General features: G+C 38.8%; 1 protein-coding gene across 1 annotated transcript in view; it reads left to right on the top strand.

Moving 5' to 3' along the window:
• MRPS9 (mitochondrial ribosomal protein S9) overlaps nt 1-24,094 on the top strand; it is a 53,888-nt gene that overhangs the window by 12,222 nt on the left and 17,572 nt on the right. Inside the window, exons 3-5 of the mRNA XM_060117106.1 lie at nt 10,817-10,879; nt 10,968-10,998; nt 21,142-21,221. Of these exons, the coding sequence (XP_059973089.1) occupies nt 10,817-10,879; nt 10,968-10,998; nt 21,142-21,221 (174 nt within the window). The remainder of the gene's footprint in view (nt 1-10,816; nt 10,880-10,967; nt 10,999-21,141; nt 21,222-24,094) is intronic.

Here is a 24,094-nt window from a genome sequence, read left to right as displayed (position 1 = left end):
CTATGGCCTTATTATGTTTTTAGGTAGCTTCTCTGCTAATGGGTGGGGTTGTGTTCCTGCCTTGCTAGTTGCTTGGCATAGGGTGACCAGCACTGTAGCTTGCTGGTCGTTGACTGAAGCTGGGTGCTGGTGTTGGGATGGAGATCTCTGGGAGATTTTCGCTGCTTGATATTATGTGGAGCTGGGAGGTCTCTTGTGGACCGGTGTCCTGAAGTTGGCTCTCCCACTTCAGAGGCACAGCACTGACTCCTGGCTGCAGCACCAAGAGCCTTTCATCCACCCGGCTCAGAATAACAGGGAGAAAAAGCAGAAAGAAAGAATTAGTAGAAGAAAGAAAGAGAGAGGGAAAGAAAGGAAGAAGGGAAGAAAGGAAGGAAGGAAGAAAGAAAGAAAGGAGGGAGGGAGTGAGGAAGGATGGAAAGAAAGAAGGAAAGAAAGGAGGGAGGGAGGGAGCAATGAAAGCAAAAGGAAGAGTGAATGGAAGAAGGGAGGGAGGGAGGGAGGAAGGAAAGAAAGAAAGAAAGACAGGAGGGAGGGAGGGAGGAAGGAAAGAAAAAGAAAGTGGAAAGAAGAAGGGTGGGAGGGAGGGAGGAAAGAAAAAGAAAGAAGGAAAGGAAGAGCGGAGGGAGGGAGGGAGGAAGGGAAGGTAGGAAAAAAAGAAAGAGCAGGTTAAGTAAAATAGAATAAAGTATGAAATATAGTAGCGTTATTAAAATTAGAAAGTAATTATTGAAAAAAAAAAAAAACGGACCGATAGAACCCTGGGACATATGGTGGAAGCAAAGCTATACAGAGAGAATCTTACACAGAAGATTACACATACACATTCACAAAAAGAGAGCAGGGGGAAAAATCAAAAATCTTGCTCTCCAAGCCCACCTCCTCAATTTGGGATAATTCGTTGTAAAAAGAGGAAAAGGGCAAGAAGTCTGAAATCTTGCTCTCTAAGTCCACCTCCTTACTTTGGAATAATTCGTTGTAAAAAGAGGAAAAGGGGGGAAAGTCTTAAATCTTGTCCTCAAAGTCCACTTCCTCAATTTGGGATGATTCGCTGTCCATTCATGCACTCCACAGACGCAGGGCACATCAAATGGACCGTGGAGCTTTAATCCGCTGCCTCCGAGGCTGCACAGATTTCCCTGACTCTGCTCTCACAGCTCCCGGGTCTCAGCCTTGGACCTGGCCCCGTCTCTGTGCGTAGGTCGCCGGAGGGCGTCCGTTCTTCGCTCAGGCAGGACGGGTTTAAAGGAGCCGCTGATTCGGGGGCTCTGGCTCACTCATGCAGAGGGGAGGGAGGGGCGCGCAGTGTGGGGCGGGCCTGCGGCGGCAGAGGCCGGCGTGACGTTGCAGCAGCCCGTGGCGCTCCGTGCGCTTTCCCGGGAAAGCCGTCCCCGGGTCTCGGGACCCCGGCAGTGGCGGGGTGCACAGGTCCCCCGGAAGGCGGGGCGGACAGTGACCCGCGCTCGCACACAGGCCCCGCGGCTGCGGCGGCGGCGGGCGGCGGCAGGCGGCGGCGGTGGCGGGCCGCGGGGGCGGCGGCGGCGGCGGCGGGCGGCGGCGGGCGGTGGGCGGCGGCGGCGGGCGGCGGTGGGCGGCGGCGGCCCACGCCCGTCTCCGAGGTCCACGCCTTACCCGCGGCTCGCGCCTGTTTCCGGCGCTTCCCTAAGCAGCCCTTTTAATGCCCTCTCCTCGCACACCAGGAAACAAAAGTGAAAGTGAAAAAAGACTTGCCTCTTCAGCAACTCCAGACCCTTTCCCCGGACTCCCTCCGGGCTAGCCGTGGTGCACTAACCCCTTCAGGCTCTCTTCCTGCCGCCAGCCCCAGTCCTCTCCCTGCGCTCCGACTGAAAGCCGATACCCAAGCCTCAGCTCCCAGCCCCGCCCGCCACGTTGGCCGAGCAGACAAGCCTCTCGGGCTGGTGTGTGCCTGAGGGCACCGATCCTCTGTGCCGGAATCTCTCCGCTTTGCCCTCCACACCCCTGTTGCTGTGCTCTCCTCCGCTACTCCGAAGCTTTTCCCCTCCTCCACCTGCAGTCTCCGCCCGCGAAGGGGCTTGTAGTGTGTAGAAACCTTCCCTCCTTCACGGCTCCCTCCCACTGGTGCAGGTACCGTCCCTATCCTATTGTCTCTGTTTATTCTTTTTTTCTTTTGCCCTACCCAGGTATGTGGGGAGTTTCTTGCCTTTTAGGGGGTCTGAGGTCTTCTGTCAGCGTTCAGTAGGTGTTCTGTAGGAGTTGTTCCACGTGTAGATGAATTTCTGATGTATCTGTGGGGAGGAAGGTGATCTCCGCGTCTTACTCTTCCGCCATCTTCCTCCGGGCCTCATCTAACTGGTATCACAGCCAACCCTTTTAAACAAAATGTTAGATGTCAGTTAAGACTCACAAGAATCAGAGATTTTAACTACATTTGAAAGGATATGGGTTATTTATTTATTATTTTTTGCATTAATTGACTTAGATGTTAAACCAACCTTGTGTTCCTGTAATAAATCCCACTTTGTCAGGGTGGGTCATCTTTTTTATGTGTTTCTGGAATTGCTTTGCTAGTGTTTTGCTGAGGATTTTTGCATCTAATTAATACTTATCTGTATTTTTCTTTTCTTGTAATGTCTGTGATTTTGATATCAGGGTAATACTGGTCTCACAGAATGAGTTGGGAAATTCTCTTTTATTTTTGGAATTGTTCGTGAAGAATTGGTATTAATTCTTCTTTAAATGTTTGGTTGAATTCATCAGTGAAGGCCTCTGGGCCTGGGATTTCTGTGTGTATTTCTGGTTTTGATTTTTCATAATTACTGTCTGCTTTTAAAAATGGTCCTCCCCTCTCTCCTTGTGACCTGTGTGTCCCTGAGTAACTGTTCTCAGGAAGAGGATCCCACTACCTAACTGACTTTACCACTAAGGCATTTTTGAGCATCTCTTTACTACCTTTTTAGGTGTACATGGAATATATTTAGCTCACTGAGAGAAACAGAATCATTCAGTAGTTTTGTAAATCTATCTGAAGGGATGAACATTTTCACAACATAAGTATTACATATGAATTATGTTGTTTAGAGTGGTGTGAGTTCATTGTTTGGCTGTTTAATCAGAATGCTAGTTTAAGATGTTAAATCCTCATGAAAATAGTTTTAATTTTTACAGAGTAGACATGACCTATAATTTAATTCAATTACCTAGTTAAAAGTCTAGGCTTGCTGTATAATTTTCATGTAGGTAAACTAAGTGCCACTGTATTCAGATTAAACCATTCGTTATTTTATGAATTTTAGAAACTGGTTTTTCCTTGCTGCTAACCAATTGCTAAAATAATGATTGCTGCAGTCATCTGTGGAATGCATTTAGGCAAAAATACTGAAGATCTAAAACAGTTTTTTTCGTATATTAAAATACTTAAAATTTTTTTTCTTTAAGGGGTTTAAGACAGACAGACATTGGTGTCTTCATCTAAAGGATCCTTTTTGTATTATTTAGAGAAATCTAAAAGATTCTGTCATTCAGTCAGGTAGAAACAATATTTTTAGTTGTGCTCCTTAAAATATTGAGTTGTTTTCCAGAGAAGATGTGTTTAACATCACACAGTAAATGTGAGGGGTGGCAGCTTTTCTGTAAAACTCTATGTGTATATATGTGTGTGTGTGTGTGTGTGTGTGTGTGTGTGTAATGAAAGTAAGTTGATGTTATTTTGTGTCATTGTGCTAATAGAACATAATAAAAATCTTCCTTAGATTTAGACAATAAAGTAATGAAATCATGAATTGTTATGAAAAAAATCCAATCACTTCTTTAAAATATGTAAAATGTTTTAAAATGAAGCTGGATTTCTTGTGAGGAATATAGATGCAGAACATGTAGAACTTTGTGGTTAAATTAATCTTCTTTTAAAAGCTAAATTTGTTGTAGTTGAAGTGACGTTGTAGAAAGATGCAGAACCTGGCATTAGGAGAGTCCTTGCAGCATCACTAACTCGCATAGTAATGTCTAACAGGTCACAGCGTGGTCACTAGGTTTCCTCATCTCTAAAATAATAATACCTGCTCGCCTACCTCAGAATATAACTAAGGAGCATGAGATTAATGCGTTATGTTATTGTTCTTATGGCAGATTTTATTGTAGTAAATAAAATCTACCATGACTTGAATCAGTCACTAGTTTTCTAATTGCCTTGGTCATACGAGGCTTTCATGAGACAGAATGTTGGGGAGGAGAATCTGCAGTCCTCTTGGGAACATTAATTTATCAGAAGCCACTTCAGCCAGAGTTTGTATTGTACTGTAGGGTGGTGTGTTGTCTCACCTCGCTCATGTCTGAAAGCCCGTGTGGAAGTGTGATCCCTTTTCCTTGACGTGGGAGACTTGGTTCTGCTGTGCTCGACTTTCCTGCAAATGATTGATGTGCTTCACTCAGTCTCACATTTTATGTCAATTACCTCTTCTGGCATTTTATTAAATTAAGGGGACCTTCTTTGACATCTGAGTAGATGTAAAAGCAAAAGAGGACAGTGACAGCCAACTGTTACCAAAGCACTGAAAATATATGGGAATTCATCATTTTATAGTTCCTGTTTTCATTTATGTTTTTGAAACTATTATTTTTGTAACAGGTTTGGCTGTGTATATAATCTGAAAGAGAGACAGTATAGCTAAGTCCCATTTAACATTTCCATACTGACAGAATGCTTGGTTATTTCTAAAGACAAAAATAAATAATTTGATATCCAAAATCAGGAAAATATTTTAAGCTTCCAGTTAATCTTCAGAAGAACATTATGGTTGCTGTTATGTATTTAGATATGGTGAATGCTTTTTATAATATGTTGACTTTTAATATATAAATTAAAACTAGGTATTGTAATTTGTCTCTTAATAATATCAGGAAATTAGATATTCTACAAAAGGGAATTTCCTAGATGAGAGAAACTTATTTTTAATTGTTATTTGAAAAGAAAAATACCACCACTTACTGAAAACCTCATATGTATGTGCAAGATGCTGTCTGGGACCCTGATATACATTCGCACATTTAATCTTCATAAAAACCTACAGAGTAGGTATTTATTGTTGAGGAAATCAAAGCTGTACACGGTGTTTCTTATCCAAAGTCTGTTTTTTCCACATTTTCAAAGATTAAATTTTTTGGTAACATTTTCTAAGATAAATTGCGGTCTCCCCAGCCTTACTTAGTAGAATATAGAGAGTATAATTTAACCTTTGAGAGCCTTGGGATGTCCCTGTTTAGAGTGGTTGTTAAACTGCGGTGCCCCGTGGTGTGTGTTTGTCCGTGTACTGAGGGGCCTGGCTCTGCCTTGTCTGCTTTCCTGTCAAGGTGTCTGTCTTTGCCTCTTGCCTCTCCCTTTGCCTGCCGGCCTTCTGGCATAGCTAAGGTTGTTAGGCATGTGGATTAAAACTAGGAGCCACTGGACTCAGCAGGAGGAAATCATGAGTTTACAGTAGCTACTTCAGTTCTTCATAGGCCTTTCTCATTGATTTCTAGGTTTACAACTTTATTCCAGAAGGTTGAGCTTGAATGGAAGTCTGGCCTCTGGCCTCACTGAGTGAAGTGTATACAACTTATGTATGAAAATTACACCCAGGTAATCTTTTATGCTAGTGCTCCCTTAATTTAATAAGCCTTTAAAAAAGAGTACTGGAGTGGATTAGTGAAAGAAAAAGAAATATGACAGGTAAAGTTTACAAATAAAAATAATTCTGCTTGTCACTGTTGATATTTAAAGGTACATTATTTAGAAGTTCTTTTTATTATTAAAGCTACAGCGTTGTGTATCTGCTAGATTTTTTTTTTTTTTTGCAAAATGTTTAATGCTCAATCATGGCATGAAATTTTTATGAAAAAATATCCTTCTTAGTTGGTGAAATAGCAAATTAACTAAAAAGAAATTAGGTATAGATTTTCACCATTTCAAAATAGTTTAATTTTTGCCTAATTTCTTAAGTTATGTTGAAAAGAAAGGAACCGCCTGCTGCTCTTTCCCTGTGAATCACTGGTGCTGCTGGTAACCCCCAGAAGATCTGATAGGAGGACAGACAGGTCCCTCTGACAAGCAGTGTAGTGTATGTGTGTTTGGTGTCTTGCTGAAAGTACTCAGATGCATGCTAAATATTTTGAAAATAGATCTTAATGCCGTGTTTCTCAACTCCCGTGCCATAAATCTTTCCCAGGTGATTTCCAGATGTTGATCAGTGTGTGAAAAGTACTGTTGTCTGAGACAGTGTATGTTACTCCATGGAGGAGTCTGTCTGATGAACATTGAGCTGAATGGAGTTTGTAATGCAGTGTAAAGCAATTATAGTTTGGTCAAAAGAAGAGTCTGTGTGTATGGAAACTGTAAGAAATAGCCCCATAGTGTGTAACAGAGGTGGGCAGAAATGTTTTCCTCAAATCTTGACCCAAGGCTCAAGGCTGGCCAGTGGTCAGGGCCCTGGAATTCCATAGACATTGTCACACACCGCTGTGCTGGAGTAGACAAATCTGTGTAGTGTTGCTCACCCTTTTCATCCTTTCACATGTACCATCAAAATTCTTTTTCTCAGAATCATGCTGTAAACACAGAAAGGTTAAGGACCACTGATATTTGCATTTTCCTTTTTGAATTAAGCTTATAAATTTTAAGTTGGAGACATTTTGGTTATATTAAATATTATGGATACAGAATTGCACTTGCATTTACTAATGTCTTTATTTGGGAATTAAAAGTTAAGTTCTGCGTTACTCTAGAATTTCAGGAAGAAAGCCAGCAAATTGATATACAATACTGCTGAAGTCTACCAATTACTTTTTAATTGGTATTATAGACCTCCTTCCGAAACCTGAATGTTTTGTTCTCCAAAGTGTGAATATGCTGTGTGAAGTTTCTCTAATTGATTTGCTGTGCCCATTCCATTTGATGTATCATTTTTCACAATATTTCATAATTTGTGCTCACTTCTAATGAACAGAGTCGTTAGGACAGGCATGTCTAAGTACAACTGACAGCTAACATTAGGTGCCAGATGCAGTTTATAAAGCTGTGTAGAACTGTAGAGAACAGTTTAAATAAATTAGCACCTGTACATTAGTCTCACTTGCTGGTAATTTATAAGCGAATCAGTAGAGATGACATTTAGGTAAGTCATTGATCAAGTTAACAGCTGCAAACCCACTGCCCAGCTGGGATACCTAATTAATAGAGATTGCATTCCTGACCCAGTGCTTCCTTCTCCTGGATTGAGTTTGCAGTTCTTTTATACTTTGACATAAGCCTAAGAATATAGTTAAATACTTTGCCCTCATTTTAGGGAACACTTGAATTGCCAGTATTCTAGTGAAAATCCAAAGATGTAAGCAACATGTTTACAAATGAGAATTACTTTATTCTGTGACTTACTTGGATTAATTTTTTTCTTTAGTTTACATTCTTTTTTTTAATCAGTACTTTTTTTGTTTTGGATTCAAGTAAACCATGCCGTAGTCTAATACATTTCTAAAGGGTTCTATACTTGTCACTAAATGTATACTCCACTTCTTTTTTCCTCGCTGGGAGAAGCAAGGTTTTTTGTGTTATGTTTTTTTTGTTTTTGTGACAACCAACCATTGAACCTAAGCTATACATATGTCTAAAAATTTTTTCAAATGTGACATTACTTTAAAACACTTGAGAACTTTGCCAAGTTGAATTCCATACAGATTCCAGAACTTAATATAGGAAATATTAAGCTAGAGCTTACTGTAGGAAAATGCCCTTTGTTTTCTATTCCTGTGGCTCAGATTTTCTTCTGAGTGAATGTAAAACTGAAAGATTAAGGCAGCAACAACCTTAAATCAGAGTAAGGCAAGGTTTAGTGTCTATTTCAGGTATATGTTCATGGATATTGATGATGTTTGAATACCAGTGTGTTTACTTACAGGCCACATCCAAAGTCTGGTTCCTCAACTGAGAATAGATCTCTTGAAACAAATGCTAAGCCTGAAACAAATGAAAATGTTAGGCTAGTAATACTGTTTTAAAGCTTCTTGAAGAATCATTAATTGAGTCCCAACTGATACATGTATTTTTGGTTTTTGTTTTTATGAAAGGTTGGGTGTTTCTTAGTTTATTATTATTTTTGATTAATTATTTATTTTTGGCTGCATTGGGTCTTCGTTGCTATGCACGGGCTTTCTCTAGTTGTGGTGAGCGGGGGCTACTCTTTGTTGTGGTGTGTGGGCTTCTCATTGCAGTGGCTTCTCTTGTGGCCGAGCACAGGCTCTAGGCATGAAGGTTTCAGTAGTTGTGGCACATGGGCTCAGTAGTTGTGGCTCTCGGGCTTAGTTGCTCCACGGCATGTGGGATCTTCCTGGACCAGGGATCAAACCCGTGTCCCCTGCATTGGCAGGCGGACTCTTAACCACTGCGCCTGGGTGTTTCTTAGTGTAAATAATAGTTTTTCATGTAGATTGTTCAGAAGTGAAAAAGTACTTATTTCAGTTAATTGTGACATTTCTGTTAATCCGTCATGGTTGATAAACTTGGTCCAAGTGGGCCAAACCACAATTCAGACGTGAATGCCAATTTTCCTCCAATTTTAAGATGCTCGAGAGGATATAGGCCATTTCCTGCTCGTACATGTTCTCTGGTGCCTGGTAAGTGCCACACACACACCAGGAATCCTAGAACCTAACAGTTGACAGGGAGGTTAACGCTAGCAGAGTCAGGTATTTCATTCACCACCTTCCTCCAGTGGTTTTCTGGTTGACTTAACTTCACTTAGCGAAATATTTAAATTCTGCATTTTTTTAATCATTCTAATATAGATATTTCTGAATAACATATCAGAAAACTGCTTTAAAAAAGACTGTGTTTATGTTTGCAAAAAGAAACCTATGTATATTTTTTTCCTACTCCAGTATGTATTTTCTGACTTCTGTTTCTCTTTCTTACACCAGTGACCACATTCTAAGTATATTTCTTTTGCATCTTGCTTTTCTCAGTCTTCTGCTACAGCTATAGAGTACTTGATGGCATAGATGTACCTTCATTTATTCAACTAACCTCTTGTGTATGATAATTTGGTTGTTTCTAGTATTGTGTTCTTATAAATCAATTAACAGCCTGTTCTGTGTTGTTTTATATTCATGGGGGTGTATCTTCAGGGTAAATTTGTAGAAGTGGAATTGCTGCGGGAAACGTATATGTAGTCTTGTTAGATATTAGCAAACTGCCAACCCTGGAGGTTGTACACTCCCACCAGCAAGGCATCAGGGTGTTTCTGTAACCTTGCCAGCAGTATGCTGTGAAGCTTTCGAATTTTTGTTAGTCCTGTTAGATGAAAAGTGTTATCTCAATAGTTTTAATTGCTCCTTTTTTATTCTGAATATATTTGAGCCATATTTTCTCTTTTTTTTCTGTAGTTTAATTGGTCAATTTTTTTTTCTTTCCTTCTGAATTTTGGATGGTAGTTAAGAAGGACTTTCCCATGTCTAGGTTATAAAGGAATTCATACATGTCTTCTGGTACTTGTTTGGTTTCATTTTCCAAGTTTGGCTCATTTGGAGTTACTCTGGTGTATGGTGTGAGGTTTGGATCAAGTTTTATCTTTTTTCAAATGGCAATCAGTTGTCTCAACATCACTTATTAAATAAAAAGTCCACCTTTTCTTCTTCAGAGAAGGAAGGGAGAGGAGTCCCTAGTTTTTCAAAAAGAAAAGAAAGTTCACAAAGTTAGCATTCTGATGTGTGAGCCAAGTTTTTTGTTGTTGTTTTTGTTTTTAGTGTCAATTTTATTGCCAAATGGCTGAAGGAATGACGCTTGACCCAGAGACACAGCTGGGCTCCCTAATATAATTGAATATACCCCCAAATTATAGGCCCCTACTTCCAGGAGCAGAACCTGGTCCAGCACGTTTGCTGCATGGAGAGAACAGGCCCTAAAAGAGCAGCATTGGGTCTGCAGGAGCTGCTGGGTCATTTAGAGTTCAGAGCGGGGCTAGGGTCCAAGGCCATTGACTTTTCGCCTGCCTGCGTCCCACAGAGATGAAAACCCATGGCCTCTGTGTTTGTTTTTCCTTTTTTTTTCCTTTTAATTGTGGGTGGGGTGGTGGGTGGGTGGGTGTAGGAGGAAGCTGTAGGGGCCTACGCAAGTTGGGGGCAGTCCTGCTCCCAGGAGGTGAAGCGCCTTTGGACACGTGTGGGAGTGAGATTTGTCACAAGCACTGGGGTTGTTCCTGGCACGGACTTTGGGGAAAGGGCCAGGGATATTGAATGACCCGCCGAATAGGGGAAGTTGCCTACAGGGGAGCATCACATTCAGAATGTCAAGAGCGTCCCCACTGCAAAACAGACATGAAGAGAACACGTTTGGAAACGTAGTTTAAAAACCTCTCCCAAGTTCTAGGAAACGTTCAAAAGAGCTGCTGAAAACATCCAGGTATCACAGTGGGTGGGATGTAGGGCCAGCCCTTTTCAGTCTTCTGTATGTGGACATCTACCTACCACCTGGGGCTGGGAGGATGCTCCTGGGCCCTCGCCCAGCCCTCGTACAGGGGCTCCTCCAGTTCCCTTTAAAAAGGAGAGAGAAGGGTCATTTGTGGCAGCACACTCATGTTTGAAGCGGACACTTGAAAATTGTTAATAACTAGTTTGACAGTTACAAATTTTTTTCTTTTGGGGAATGTATATGTGGTAATTTTGTTATCCCATTTAGAAGATTACAAGGTGAGATAGTGTATGTCGAACTCTTGGTTCAATATCTGGCACATGGTAAGCACTCAGTTACTATTAGTCATAATGTGAACTTGATTTATAACAATTGTTAATTAACCTTTGTGTGTATTTTCAGAGAGCGATTGCTTACCTTTTTCCCAGTGGTTTGTTTGAGAAGCGAGCCCGGCCAATAATGAAGGTAGTTATCTTCATTAATATTTTTACAAATTTCACTCAGGTTTATATGTTACAGCAATTACCTAATGCATTTTTCATTTATTTTACAGCATCCTGAAGAGATTTTTCCAAAACAAAGAGGTAAGTTTGTTCAAGAATAAAACAGATAGTTCTTTCTTTCCTACAGTGCTATGTTATATATCAGCAGTCACTCAGGTGTTATGGAGATGCCCTCCTATGTCATGGCAGTCGTGAAATAAGTCAGGAGTACTTTATAACTAATAATGAATGGAGTTTACAAACTGTTTCTTTTTAATTAAATAATATTAAAATTAGATCAGGTTAGAGTTTATGCCTATACTAATGTCAGTTTATTTGCATTCTAATATGCCTTTTTGAAGAAGAGCTGGGTACAGATCTGCTGGAGACAAATTCAACTTTTTTTAATTTGAAAATTTAAAAGTTTTCTTCAATTTGTAAGCATATTTTCACTGAATATAGATTCCCTCCCCCCTTTTTTGACTTTTATTACTTTATTGATGTGATTCTGTTGTTTCTTGCCTTGCGTTGTTCCTGATGAGCAGTTAGCCAACATTCTTAGCTGGCCCCCTGTTTTCTCTGGTTTCTTTTAAGATTTTTCTCTTTACCTTTTAAATGTGTAAACTAAAATCTTGAAAACGTAGGACAAGCTTTAAGGTCACCAGAAAATAACATATTTACTATTTTCTAATTTACATTAGAAGCTTCTTGGATAAGCTGGGGGGGCATTGTCAGTTACTTTAAAAAGTATTAAAGCCAGAAATCATTTCTTTAAAACACTCAAATATAAATTTATATTCATCAGTCTTTTGCTATAGCCCTAGAGGGTTTTTCTTTGGTATCTGTTCCTCCTCGTTTCTTTTGCGTGCCTCCGCCCCCGAGATACATCATCAGAGGTTTTTAGTTTTGATTTCCTTACAGTGGAGTGAAGAACTTAAACTTCCTAAGGAATCTGAGTGCAGAATATTTTTATATTTCTACCGACTTACACAGAAGTTGAACAGACTTTTTTTTAGTAACTTGCCTTTGAATCTTTCTAAAGCATTCAACTTAGTTTTGATAGAAGCATCAACTGTCTTTTCTGTTTCCACCCATGTTTCATCTGTTTATGGAATACTTGATTCATGTAATTACAGAAATAAGTACAATTCTAATAAACAGGTTTGGAAATAAACACAGTTGACCCTTAGTAGGTGTGTAACTCAACAGTGAAAATGTGTGGATACATTAGAGGGTCACCTGCTGGCCACAGATGCTCGGTTTACAGGCAGCATTAGGGTGTTTCAGAGCTGATAAATAGAGATTGGTGAGAGAGCAGATATTTTTATTAAAAATGTATTTGTTTTGCATTGATGTTTTTGCTGAGTCACCTTTGTTCAAAGCTAGGCGTTGTGTCATTTTTCTCTACTTCTCTTTACATGATAGTTTTTATTTTGAATCTTGTTATAAGTATTTTGAATCTTTTAATAAATATTGTCTTTTATATTTTCTGAATTCTTAGATGTGGTTGATAGTAAACTATGACATCAATTCAATTAATAGCTTCTGGGAAGATAATAGATGAAGGCTATATTAAAAGTACACATCGGGCCTCCCTGGTGGCGCAGTGGTTAAGAGTCCGCCTGCCGATGCAGGGGATACGGGTTCGTGCCCCGGTCTGGGAGGATCCCATATGCCGCGGAGCGGCTGGGCCCGTGAGCCATGGCCGCTGGGCCTGCGCATCCGGAGCCTGTGCTCCGCAACGGGAGAGGCCACAACAGTGAGAGGCCCGCATACCGCAAAAAGAAAAAAAAAATAATAATAATAAAATAAAATAAATAAATAAATAAATAAAAGTACACATCAAATTTAAAGATGCAGTTCAGTTTTCTAGAAATAAAACTATGCCCAAGTAACTTACACTTAGTGGCTTTTCTGGAAATGTTTGTAATGATAGTGATTTTTTCCCCTTTTTTAGTGGGGAAAAAAAATTACTTTTCTTCCCCCCATTTTTCAACCTCTCAGTCTTCTCACTTATGTCTCTTCCTCTCTTTGTTCTGTATATCTCTACTAGTTGCATCTCTTCTTGTATATCTGCCCCTCTGAGACTGGTTCTTTGTTTCAGATCATACCAGCTTCTGAATATTAGAAAGTTGTTACTACTATCAGCTGGAATGTAAAAACTGAAATGTCCGTGTGCCCCTGCAAAATGCCTGTGTGTTATTTTGGAAATATGTCAGTGTTGATAGGATTTTCTTACATTTCAGTTAAGTATATTTAACTGTGTTTAAACAGTATGCCTTTAGAATCAGCAGAGTACTTTTTGCCATCTACCTACCAATTTTGCTGTACTTTGTAAATAGGACAAATTGATTTTTTATGTTAAAAAAATCAGTGAACTTTAGATTTGAATAGATTATGGCACTTGTAATGTGCTACCGCTTCCCTTATTAAAAGATGGAAGCTTCCAGATTGAGTTAACATAAAAAAGCTGCTCTACTTTTTAAAGTAAGTGATAAAAATATTGAGAAAAACAAAGATATGTACCCAGTTGATGACAGAAACAAGGAGTAGCACCTAATGCCAGACAGAATGGAATTCAGGGAGGTTCGGGAATGGTTCAGTGAGACAAGAATGTTAATCTATATTGATAAAACCTAATATCCGTTAAGTGGATTTGACGACCATGAACCTTTTTGCACCAAGCATTTAGCGTTGAAATGTTTAAGGCAAAAGCTGTTAACTAAGGCTGTAAAGAATTTGAATAACACAGCATGATTTTATAGTTACAGATACAAGTACAAAGAATACATTTTCTATGCGGATGCCAATGGAATATTAATAGAACATGATGTAATAGGTTGTAGAGAAAACCTAACAAATTATAAAAATAGAAATTTTGTAGATGAGATATTCTGAATTAAAATTGATAGAACCATAAAACTTTTGGGTTAAAGAGAAATCAAAATTGGGATTTTAGACTATTTAGAAGTATATGACAGTTCATATTAGACCCTATGGGATACGGACAGTGTTTTATGCAGAGGCAAACATATATTTATTAGTTATTAAGAAAGACTAGAAATAAATGAACTGTTCAGTATTCAGTTCAAGAAGGCAGAAAAGGGCTTCTCTGGTGGCGCAGTGGTTGAGAGTCTGCCTGCCGATGCAGGGGATGCGGGTTCGTGCCCCGGTCTGGGAGGATCCCACATGCCGCGGAGCGGCTGGGCCTGTGAGCCATGGCCGCTGAGCCTGCGCTCTGCAACGGGAGAGGCTACAACAGCGAGAGGCCCGCGTACCGCAAAAAAAAAAAAAAAAAGCAGAAAAAGAATGAAATGGATGAATGAAGTAAAGATCTTTAAAAGAAGGGGTAGGACAATAAAACCAACTAACTCTTTGAAAAAGCCAGTGCAATTGATCAAATTCTAGCAAGTCTGGTTAATGGAAAAAGAGAGAAAACATAAGAGGACAACGTAAATAATTTTACATAATAATATTCAGAGGATATTTAAAAGTGTAAGATTGTTATGGGTAACTTGATTCTTATTAATCTGAAAAATATCCTAAATAATACAGTAACTAGTATTTATTAAAACTTAGAGCAGGCCAGGCACAGTTCTCAGTGCTTTGCATGCATTAACTCATAATCTTCACAGCAGTTTTCGTAAGTAGATAATGTTTTCCCCATTTTTCAGATGTGTGGGGTAAGCTTACCCAGGGCACATAGCTGGGAAGTGGCCGAGGCAGAGGACGTAGGTGGGCCCAGGCAGTCGTGGATCCAGAGTGTTGCTCAAACCCCACTCACACAGTTTAGAGAAAAACAGAGTTCCCAAAATTGTCTTAATTAGGCGATGCTGGTTAGACTAAAAGCTGGAGAAGAAGTCAAAGGTAATCAAAGACCTAACCAAAGAGGCACACAGCCCGGAAAGTTTTGTCGGTGAGGTCTGTTATACCTTGAAAAAGTTTCTAACTTTTATATTATGTGAACTGCTGCAGAGCAGAAAAAGGATAACATAAACTTCTAAGCTCACCTTAAAGAAACCTACACTCTATTCTTACTAAATTAAATGATAGCAAACCAAATACAGCATTATAGAGAATAGGATCTCTGCCCCCCACACCCCAGGAATATAAGGATGGTTTAACATTAGGAATTTATTAATGTAGTCCTCTGTGTTAACTGAGTCAGGGAAAAAATATTTCCGAAGATGAATAAAAAGTTATTTAACAAAATTCAGCATTTATTTTTTGGTAAAAACTCTTAAACTAGAAATAGAAAGAAATTTTCTTAGTTTGAGAAAGACTATCATGAGAAACAGAAACACATCAGATTAAAAAACATATCATTGGATTCCTTTGCATGAAGTTCAGGAAAGGACAAGTATGCCTACACTTGCCTCTAGTACTCATTTTTATTTTGAAAGTCTTAACCAGTATGATTAAAAAAGGCAAGAAATTAGGAATAAATCACTTAATATGCACAGGTGTTATGAGTGCCCACTTAGAAAATACAAAACTATAAACTAAAAACTATATAAGCATTACAGTAGAATATCATTATTTAGATATCTGAATACAGGAAACACTCAAACTGAATTGTTCTGAAATTTGTTAAAATGATACTCTTATAAAAACATGCCAGAGTATAGGTGAAGCTGAAATGCTAGTCATGCAGAGATCCTGTGAGCCTCCTGCCAGCTGATGACAGCATAGTGGCCAAATCCACACAAAGAAATCAGTGTGGCATGGAGTGTAATGATGACCTAAGTAACGTGATGGTCTCCTCGGTTACAAACAAATTGTGATCTTTCTCCGCCTTTATGTATTTTGGTGGACAAGAACCATTTTAAAAACATTGAATTTCAACTCTACAAATATATACCTACATACACGCATACATACTTGTGGTTTTTTAACATTCTCTTCTGTGCACTTCTTGCTCGTCTTTGTTTTAGTTTTAAGTCTACAATTAGCTTATTAAATGCTGTCCATAACTCCTTTGCTAAGGTCTCCCTGGTCATCTCTTGATTGAATGGAGTTCATTTTCTAGTAGATTCTTCAGAAAGGGCTCATAGATATAAATTCCCTGAGTTCTTATATTTTTAAAATTGTTTTTTTCTAGCCTTGATACTTGAAGGACAGCTTGTCTGGAAGGGGAAAATCTTTGGTTCATACTTTCTTTTCTTGAGTTTCTTGAAAATGCTGCTCCATCGTTGCCTTGCCTTGTCTGTAGTTTTTGAGAAGTTTCGTGCTAGTCTAGTTATCTTTCCCCCTGGTGATCCTAAGGATTCTTAATCTAAAGCTATCTAGTAGCTTTATGAAAATATGGCATCAAGTTGATTATTGAGGGTTAGATTACAGTGGTGACAATGAGCTCTTTAAATAGGTAGGTTCAAGTCTTTACATCCAGAAATAGTTTTAAGTTATGAATATTAGTTCTGTTCCACTTTTTGTTTTTGTTCCTTGGGACTCCAATTATATAAATGTTATTCCTTCCTTGATTGTCTTCCAAGTCAGTCACCATCTCTCTGACTCTTAACTTCTTTATGTCATTTTCATTTTTTTTGGTTGTTTCCCTACTTTTTTTTTAATGTCCTTTATTTTGTTTTTAGGCTGTTCTTTTTTGGGTTACTTATAAGTTAGTCTACATTTCACATTCTTTCAACTTTTTTGTTTCTCCCCTGAATTTAATCAAGTTGTTTCATTTCTTTGAGCTTTTTGTCCATTTGTTCTCAGTTTTGAACTTTTGATTCAGAGTGTTCTCCAAAAACTCCAAATGGTTGTTTGAGGGTATTTAATTTAGTTTGGAGTGTTGTATTTCGGTTTCTTCTGTTCTGCCACTGGTTTTGGTGAGGATGAATTTTCATCAGCGGTACAGTTGGATTATTCTCATTTTCTGTTTTAAATTTGTGGCAACCTTAAAGAAAAATTGGTGGAAACATGCTTCTGCATTTCTGTGGACAGAAATCTCCTATTTCTTAATCCACTTAATGGAATATTAAAAAATAGATTGTATCCAGAAGATGACAGAGTTGGGTCATGACTTAAAAGTATGTTATGATTTTGGAATTAAGAGATTGAAACTCTAGAATAGAATCAGATAAAGTAGCCAGTTGAGAGATAATCATACAAGTATCAATATTTTTAAATAACAAATATTATGCCCTTAAGTCACAAACAAAGAAGACAAAGATCAATAAATTTTCTATTTCAAAATGTAAAACTTCTCCCTGAAAAAAATGATACAGTAAATTTAAAAAACAAGCAACAGACTGGAGAAAATTTGAAACACAATAGAGGTCTAATGTCTAGAATAAATTATTGTTAAAATTAACAAGGAAAACAGCCTCATAGAAAAATGGGCAAAAGGGAAAGAAGGTAATTCATAAATGAAGAAAATAAAAGTAGCCAGTAAACATTGGAAAATATCAGATCAGAAATAATGTCTGTCAATTAAGGATAAGAGATCATAATCACTCATCAGACTGGAAATTGCGAATAGCCTGTGTCAGCAAAAAATTAGAAACAATTTAAATGTTCATCAGTAGGGTAGCTAGATGAACTGTTGGAGAATCATACTATGGAATAGTATGATACTTATACAAGAAGTAGACATTGTGAATAGGCCTATACCTATTAAAGAAACTGAATCAATAATTAATAACCTAGAAGACTTGGGTTTCACCATAGCTTTTTAGATAAAACACCAAAGTCATGATCCATGAAAGAAAGAGTTGATAAGCTGGATTTCATTAAAATTAAAATTTTCTGCTCTGTGAAAGACATGGTCAAGAAAATGAAAAGACAAGCCACAGGATGGTAGAAAAATACTTGGAAAAGACATATCTGATAAAGGACTGTTATCCAAAATATACAAAGAACTCTTAGAAGTCAACAATAAGAAAACAACCACCCGATTTAAAAATGAGCCAAAGACTTTAACAGACACATCACCAAAGAACATACGCAGATGAAAAATAAGCATTTGAAAAGACGCTCCATGGAAATACAAATTAAAGCAACAATGAGATGCCACTACACACCCATTAGAATGGCCAGAATCCAGAACTCTGACAATAGCAAATGCTGGTGGGGATGTGGAGCAACAGGGGCTCCTGTTCCTTACCGATGGGGATACAGGGGAATATGGTACAGCCACTCGGGGGATGGTTTGGTGATTTCTTACAAAACGAAACCTACTCTTTCCGTGTGATCCAGCAGTTTGGTATTTGCTTCTTGGCATTTACCCAGGTAAGTTGAAAACTTACGTCCATGCAAAAACCTGTATGCAGTTGTTTATAGCAGCTTTATTCAGAATTGCCAAAATGAAAGTAACCAAGATGTCCTTCAGTTGGTGAATGGATAATTAAACTGTGGTCCATCCAGATAATGGAGTATTGTTGAGCACTAAAAAGAAGGGTGCTATCACACCCTGAAAAGGCATGGAGGAAACTTAAATGCATATTACTAAGTGAAGGAAGCCAACCTGAAAAGGCTACACACTGCATGATCCCAATTCTGTGACATTCTGGAAAAGGCAGAACTATGGAACCAGTGAAAAGGTCAGTGGTTGCCAGGGGTCGTGGGGGAGGGAGGAAGGAATAGACAGGGCTCAGGCTTTTTAGAGCAGTGGATAAATGTTATTATACATCTGTACAAACACATACAGTGCCCACAGGAGTGAGCCCTAATGTAAACTAGGGACTTCGGGTGATTATGATGTGTCGGTGTAGGTTCATTAGGTGGGGATGTTGATAATGGGGGTGGTAGAGGTATGTGGGAAATCTCTGCACCTTGCTCTCAATTTTGCTGTGAACCTAAAACTGCTCTAAAAAAAAAATAAAGTCTATTTTTTTTAAAAAAGTGTATTGTGTAATTAAAGTTGATTTTACAGAAAACACATAACTGAGGGGACAGTATCAAGAGCAACAGAAACTAAAATGCAAATGAAACTCCCAAAGTATGTAAGGGATTTATATAGAAAATTGTAAAACTTAAAGATCATAAGTGTTAATCTGAATAGCTGGAAAAAAGATTTCACTTTCATGTAAGGAAAGATAGTATTACAGAGTTGCTACTTTAAAAATTATTAATAAATTTAATATAATTTCAAAGTCCTCGTAGGAAGGACTTTTGGAAAAAACTTTCAAAGTTTATTTTGAAAGAGTAAATGTACAAGAAGCAGCGAGAAATTTTTAAAAGAAATAAGAGTAATGAAGGAAGTTACCCTACCAAGTATCAAAATGCAGCAAAAAACTGATTTTAATTAAATGGTGGTAATGGTGCAAACAGACAGACTAGTGGACCAGATTATTCACAATCAGCATATGTTTGTTTTTGCCATATTTTGTGAATTCTAAGACACAGTTTTTCAAATTTTAACACCTTTATCAAACAGGATTCATTTTACAACTGATATAAACTATATTGCATACCATTTGCTTTTTTTCTTTCTCTCTTTGTATAAGATATGTGATGGAGTATCTTAAAATCCGTGACATTTTAGATTGAATGAAATTATATATACACACGTATATACACACACACGTAAATGCATGTTATAAAATCATGTACACACATATTCACACACATGGAATGAGACCCAACTCCAAAATCCCTCCAAGCTTTTCAGTAGAGTCTTATCTGCAACCATGATATTTGTCTTTCTTGATCACTCTCTGACTACTTTCACAAAATACTGAAAATTGCATAGTAGAGTTATAAATACTGGAAAATATACAAGATTTCATGAAATCTTTGAAAGTGGTGTTGGAGAACCATTTAATTCATCAGTAAGCCATTGGCGAATAAAAATGCGTTTTTATTTTTCAAACCAAGCACTGTATCTAGACATTTTTCACCATTTGTTATGAAATTTTGGTCTTCATTTTAAATGTATGCACTTAAAGTGTTCTGTGTGTAATCCAGTTGCCCCAGAAGAGGAAGATACCCTACATATTGTACAGGTGATGTTTTAAAAGAAAAGAGTGTAGTATTCAAAAAACTGTAATGGAGTAATGACTCTCTTTGTTGGACAAAATAATGTGTGTTTGGATTTCTGCCTCACAGACATAAATTTCAGATTGATTAAATTTCTGATCATGAAAACATACAAAAATTCCAGAAGCAAATATGGGAAAATAGTTTTTAGAAAGCCCAAAGTCTTAAAGCACGTTTTTTCAATGGGGGTGATATTGCCCCCAAGGTGGTGTAAATTGGTTCACAGGAGGTGAAAAAATCTTAGCTATTACAATGTTTGTGGCCCTCCAGAGGGCCACAGAATACATCAGCAGATATGCAGTGTATCTGCGGTATTAAGATTTCATGGGGAGGCAGGCAATTAGGGAGAACAGTGTCTGAAAAGGTGCCTTAGTAGGAATGATAATGAAAAAACAGTTGAGAAGCACTGCCATAGAGGAAACGTGACAGAGTCTACTGTACACATACACTTTAAACATCTTGATTATGAAAGACGCCACAAACAAAATTTAAAGGCAAGTGACAGACTGGGAGAAAAGAGTTTACAACTCATGTAATAGAGGAGTGTAGCCTTCGTGTTTGGAGTTCTCACACATTGTTAACAGAGGAACAGCTCAGTACAGATACGGGAAGAGCACATGGAGTTGGTGTTTGCTTTATTTACTGCAGCAGCTCCGTTTCCCGGTTTGTTGGGTGGTTATTAGATGTGAACGACCATCTGTATTTCAAAAGGAATTACAGAAAGCATCTTTGTGGGGCCCCTTCTGTTTTAAACGTTTCAAACTCTCAGAGGTGTCTCACCACAGAGTTGAAACATAACTGGGCACGGAAAAATCCATTTTGTTTTTTTCTTTCTTATAGTATTCCTGTCTCTAATTTCCTAACTATTACATAATTGACTTTATCAGTTTTCCTTTTTAAGAATATGGGAATGCATTGTATTTACAGCCAAACATAAATTTTTTTGTTCTAGCAAGATGTCTTTGGTATTTTGTGTGTTTATTTAAAACATATTACAGAAATTCTCATGGTGAAATATTTAGGAGTGTTTTTTCAGATACAAACGTTGCTTTGTATTAATGGGTATGAAATATTAAATATCCTAAATATTTACATGTTAAACCTGCCAAACTAAATTCTAAATATTAATGCTATTTTGTTATTTAAAAGTTAATCAGAATTAAAATTGTGTCTTATTGCAGAATTATGAATTGCAATTAAATACAAGCTATTTGGTCTCTGTATATTTTTATTTTTGTTTATTTGTTTTCATTTGGTTTTTATTAGCAATCCAGTGGGGAGAAGATGGCCGCCCATTTCATTTTCTCTTTTATACTGGCAAGCAGTCATATTATTCATTAATGCATGTAAGTATATTACATTTATGGTAAATAATATGAACTGTAAGCTAAGTAACTAATGATAGCAGAGATTTCCCTCAGCTTCAGAATTTACCTAGTGTGTTTCATAATGGACAAAAAATAAGACTTCCAGAGACAAGGCAGTATGTTGAAAGGCTTTATATTTTATTAATTCATCTTTGCTAAAGGTAAGCATTAGAGAATTTATGTCAGAATGGTTTATCCTTAAAATGCTTTTACTTGCAAACTGAGGTCATATTGGGAGATAGATGCTCAGCTCAGTATCAATGCATGGGTGTGCATCAAGGCGGGACCTGAATCAGGAAAGGGGCTGTCAGGGCGATGGGGTGCTCACCTTGGGGGAGAGGCAAGTCCTTCTCTCTACCGTTTAGTTATTCTATGCGATTTTTGCTTTTCATAGGTCAGTGTAGTGTATGAGTCTAGAATTTGGGCTCAAAAGGAAGTGATTTTATTACTTGTTGCCTTCCAACTGCGTTTGCGTGTACTGGGAACAGGTCTTACTTTCTTTCCGAGCTGTAAGTTGGCTGATGATGCCCACGCTGGGGAGTTCCCCGCAGTCACTGTGACAAGAGGCTGGATGCTGTTGCCCGGTTTTAAACAACAGAACCCACTATTTTTAGAACATGGTGTCAAGTTTTATTTTATTCATATGTGAGTTTTACAAGTTACAGACGTTGTCCCTGGGCCTTCCCATCCACAGTCAGCTCTCGGGTGGCTTGGCTTGCGTGCACACATGTACTCTGTCGAGCTGGCTGGTGTTTATTTGTGCTCCGCAAACCCAAAGGACAAAATCCCTACTTGTCAGGTACATTTATTTCTTGGGGGAAAAAAGGAAAACCTTCTTTTCACTTTTTGTTGACCTTGGGCAAATGAGCTTCTTGCCCTGGCAGAAATGAAATGAGTGATGGATGCGGAGAGTGTCTTTGCTGAGTAATGGAGCTGGGCCTCTGCTCTCCGCCCAGGCTCTGCGCACAGCCGGGGGCTGCCCAGGGACCCCTGCTGCTCATTTAAATAGGTATGTCAAATCTGCCTCACGACGCCGCTGGTTTGATCTGTGGTAATATTTGTGAAGGTTCCATATGGACTCGAGCCCCCTGCAGTGCTGAGAAATAATGTACAACGCTTCATGGTGCAGACGCAAATTTCCCCTGAAAAGGGATGCAGCGCTGCGTTTTAGCTGTCGGAGTGGATGATGGAGCTGGCACGCTAGGCCTGTCAACTTGTTACACGGATGGGTTGCACGCAGCGAAGCTGTGGAAAATCTGTGCCTTTTAACTTTTCTACTTAATCACGGTTGTAGCATTGCCTTTAGACTGTATGCTACATTAATTCTCTTCCTGCCTTCTGCCTTTCATCCCAAGTTTCACGGAAAAAAGTACAGCATGCGGGTCTTGTAGAGGAGCCTTATCAAACAGCTGTCATCTGACAAGGCATTTGCATTTGTTTTGGCTGAAACTGAGCAACCCAAGGGCAAGATATTTTGTTGCATTCCATCATAATGAAGAAATTACACATTGTATAAGAGGCCTAACTTCATGAGTTTTAAAAGGGATTGCTCAAGAAATTGGTCGGTTTCTCGGTGGATAAAATACTATCTCACTCTCGACTAGAATGTCAAATTACATCCAGTTTATAAAGTCTTTCTTTTTGCGTCATATAGTTGCTTTGCATATAGGAGAGTTCTTTGGGCTTCTGTGTGTTAGTTAAATTTACTAGTTTAGGTCTGTCCATTTGTTGCGTAGTTTGACCCCCAAACACTGTGGGTTTGGTATTCGTTTCATTGTTCATCAGAACAGTTGACACGTGTAAATTAGATATTTTGGTTTAACTTGAGCATGTTAATTCAGGTAATTAATAAACCCTTGTATTTTCAAAAATGCATCTTACGGAACTTTAAAGTAATTACACATATGGAAAAAGGATAAATGTTTTCCTAAATATATACCAATCACTTGAGCCTCATGTACAGCAGATGTTATTACTCACAGCTGTGGTCATTACCTGGATGATGCAGGTCAGCATCATGCTAGGTGCTGTTTGTTACTCTGAAATAGTATGTGACTAAATATTCACTGTTCAGCTCATAAGAGTGGTTTCGTAGTGAATCAGGGATCGCATATAAAATAAGACGGTAAAACTTGAAACGGCTCCACATGTTGGCTCCCTCCTTTGTTCTGCCCTCTCTTGGTGCGGGGAGGGGTCCTTTCCATTCTGTGGGAGGGTGATCCCCCCCACCGCCATCCCACTGCAGCAAGGGAACCAGCCCCGCAAAGACTGGCAGGTGGGCAGGAAGTGTGAATCATTATTGCTACTGTTTCGTTTTGTTGATGCAGTTTCTTCCCATGTGACAGGGTGAAAGACACTAAGGCAAACTGTTTTCCATGTCCTGGACCGGCTGTGATTGTGTGAGCTGTGGCCGTCACGGCTGTGCTTTTTGTCAGAAAAGCACAGCTCTAAGCATGTTTGCAGTTCTGCCCAGAGGTCTTTGTGATGTCCCTTAACCTTTTTTATCTTCGGTGTTAACATCAAAGCTGCTTTTTAGTATTTCGTCACTGCTTGCATGTTAAAGTTGTATATTACATTATAGCAGCAAATAAAAGATGGGCCTGTTGCAGCTTCCAGTTAAGGGTAATGTGTAATGCTTAAGTGAACACTGTTTCCAGTTAACCCGTAGTTAGTCCATCCAGGTTTTTTTTGTGGAGAAGGAGGGAGGATTTTGAGGGAAGAGGAGGATGAGAAGAAGGAAGCGGTTCGTTGTTCCCGCCCAGAAGTGAAGCTGCTGGGAAAGCACAAGGTGAAGGGAAACTTGCCGATCCATGGGGGCTGGGGTCGCAGACTTTGTGAGTGTGTTACGTTCT

The sequence above is a fragment of the Mesoplodon densirostris genome, chromosome 14 (genome assembly GCF_025265405.1).
Source record: "Mesoplodon densirostris isolate mMesDen1 chromosome 14, mMesDen1 primary haplotype, whole genome shotgun sequence".
Taxonomy (NCBI): domain Eukaryota; kingdom Metazoa; phylum Chordata; class Mammalia; order Artiodactyla; family Ziphiidae; genus Mesoplodon; species Mesoplodon densirostris.
Note: the sequence above shows the minus strand (reverse complement) of the source record. Positions and strands in the feature narration are given on the sequence as shown.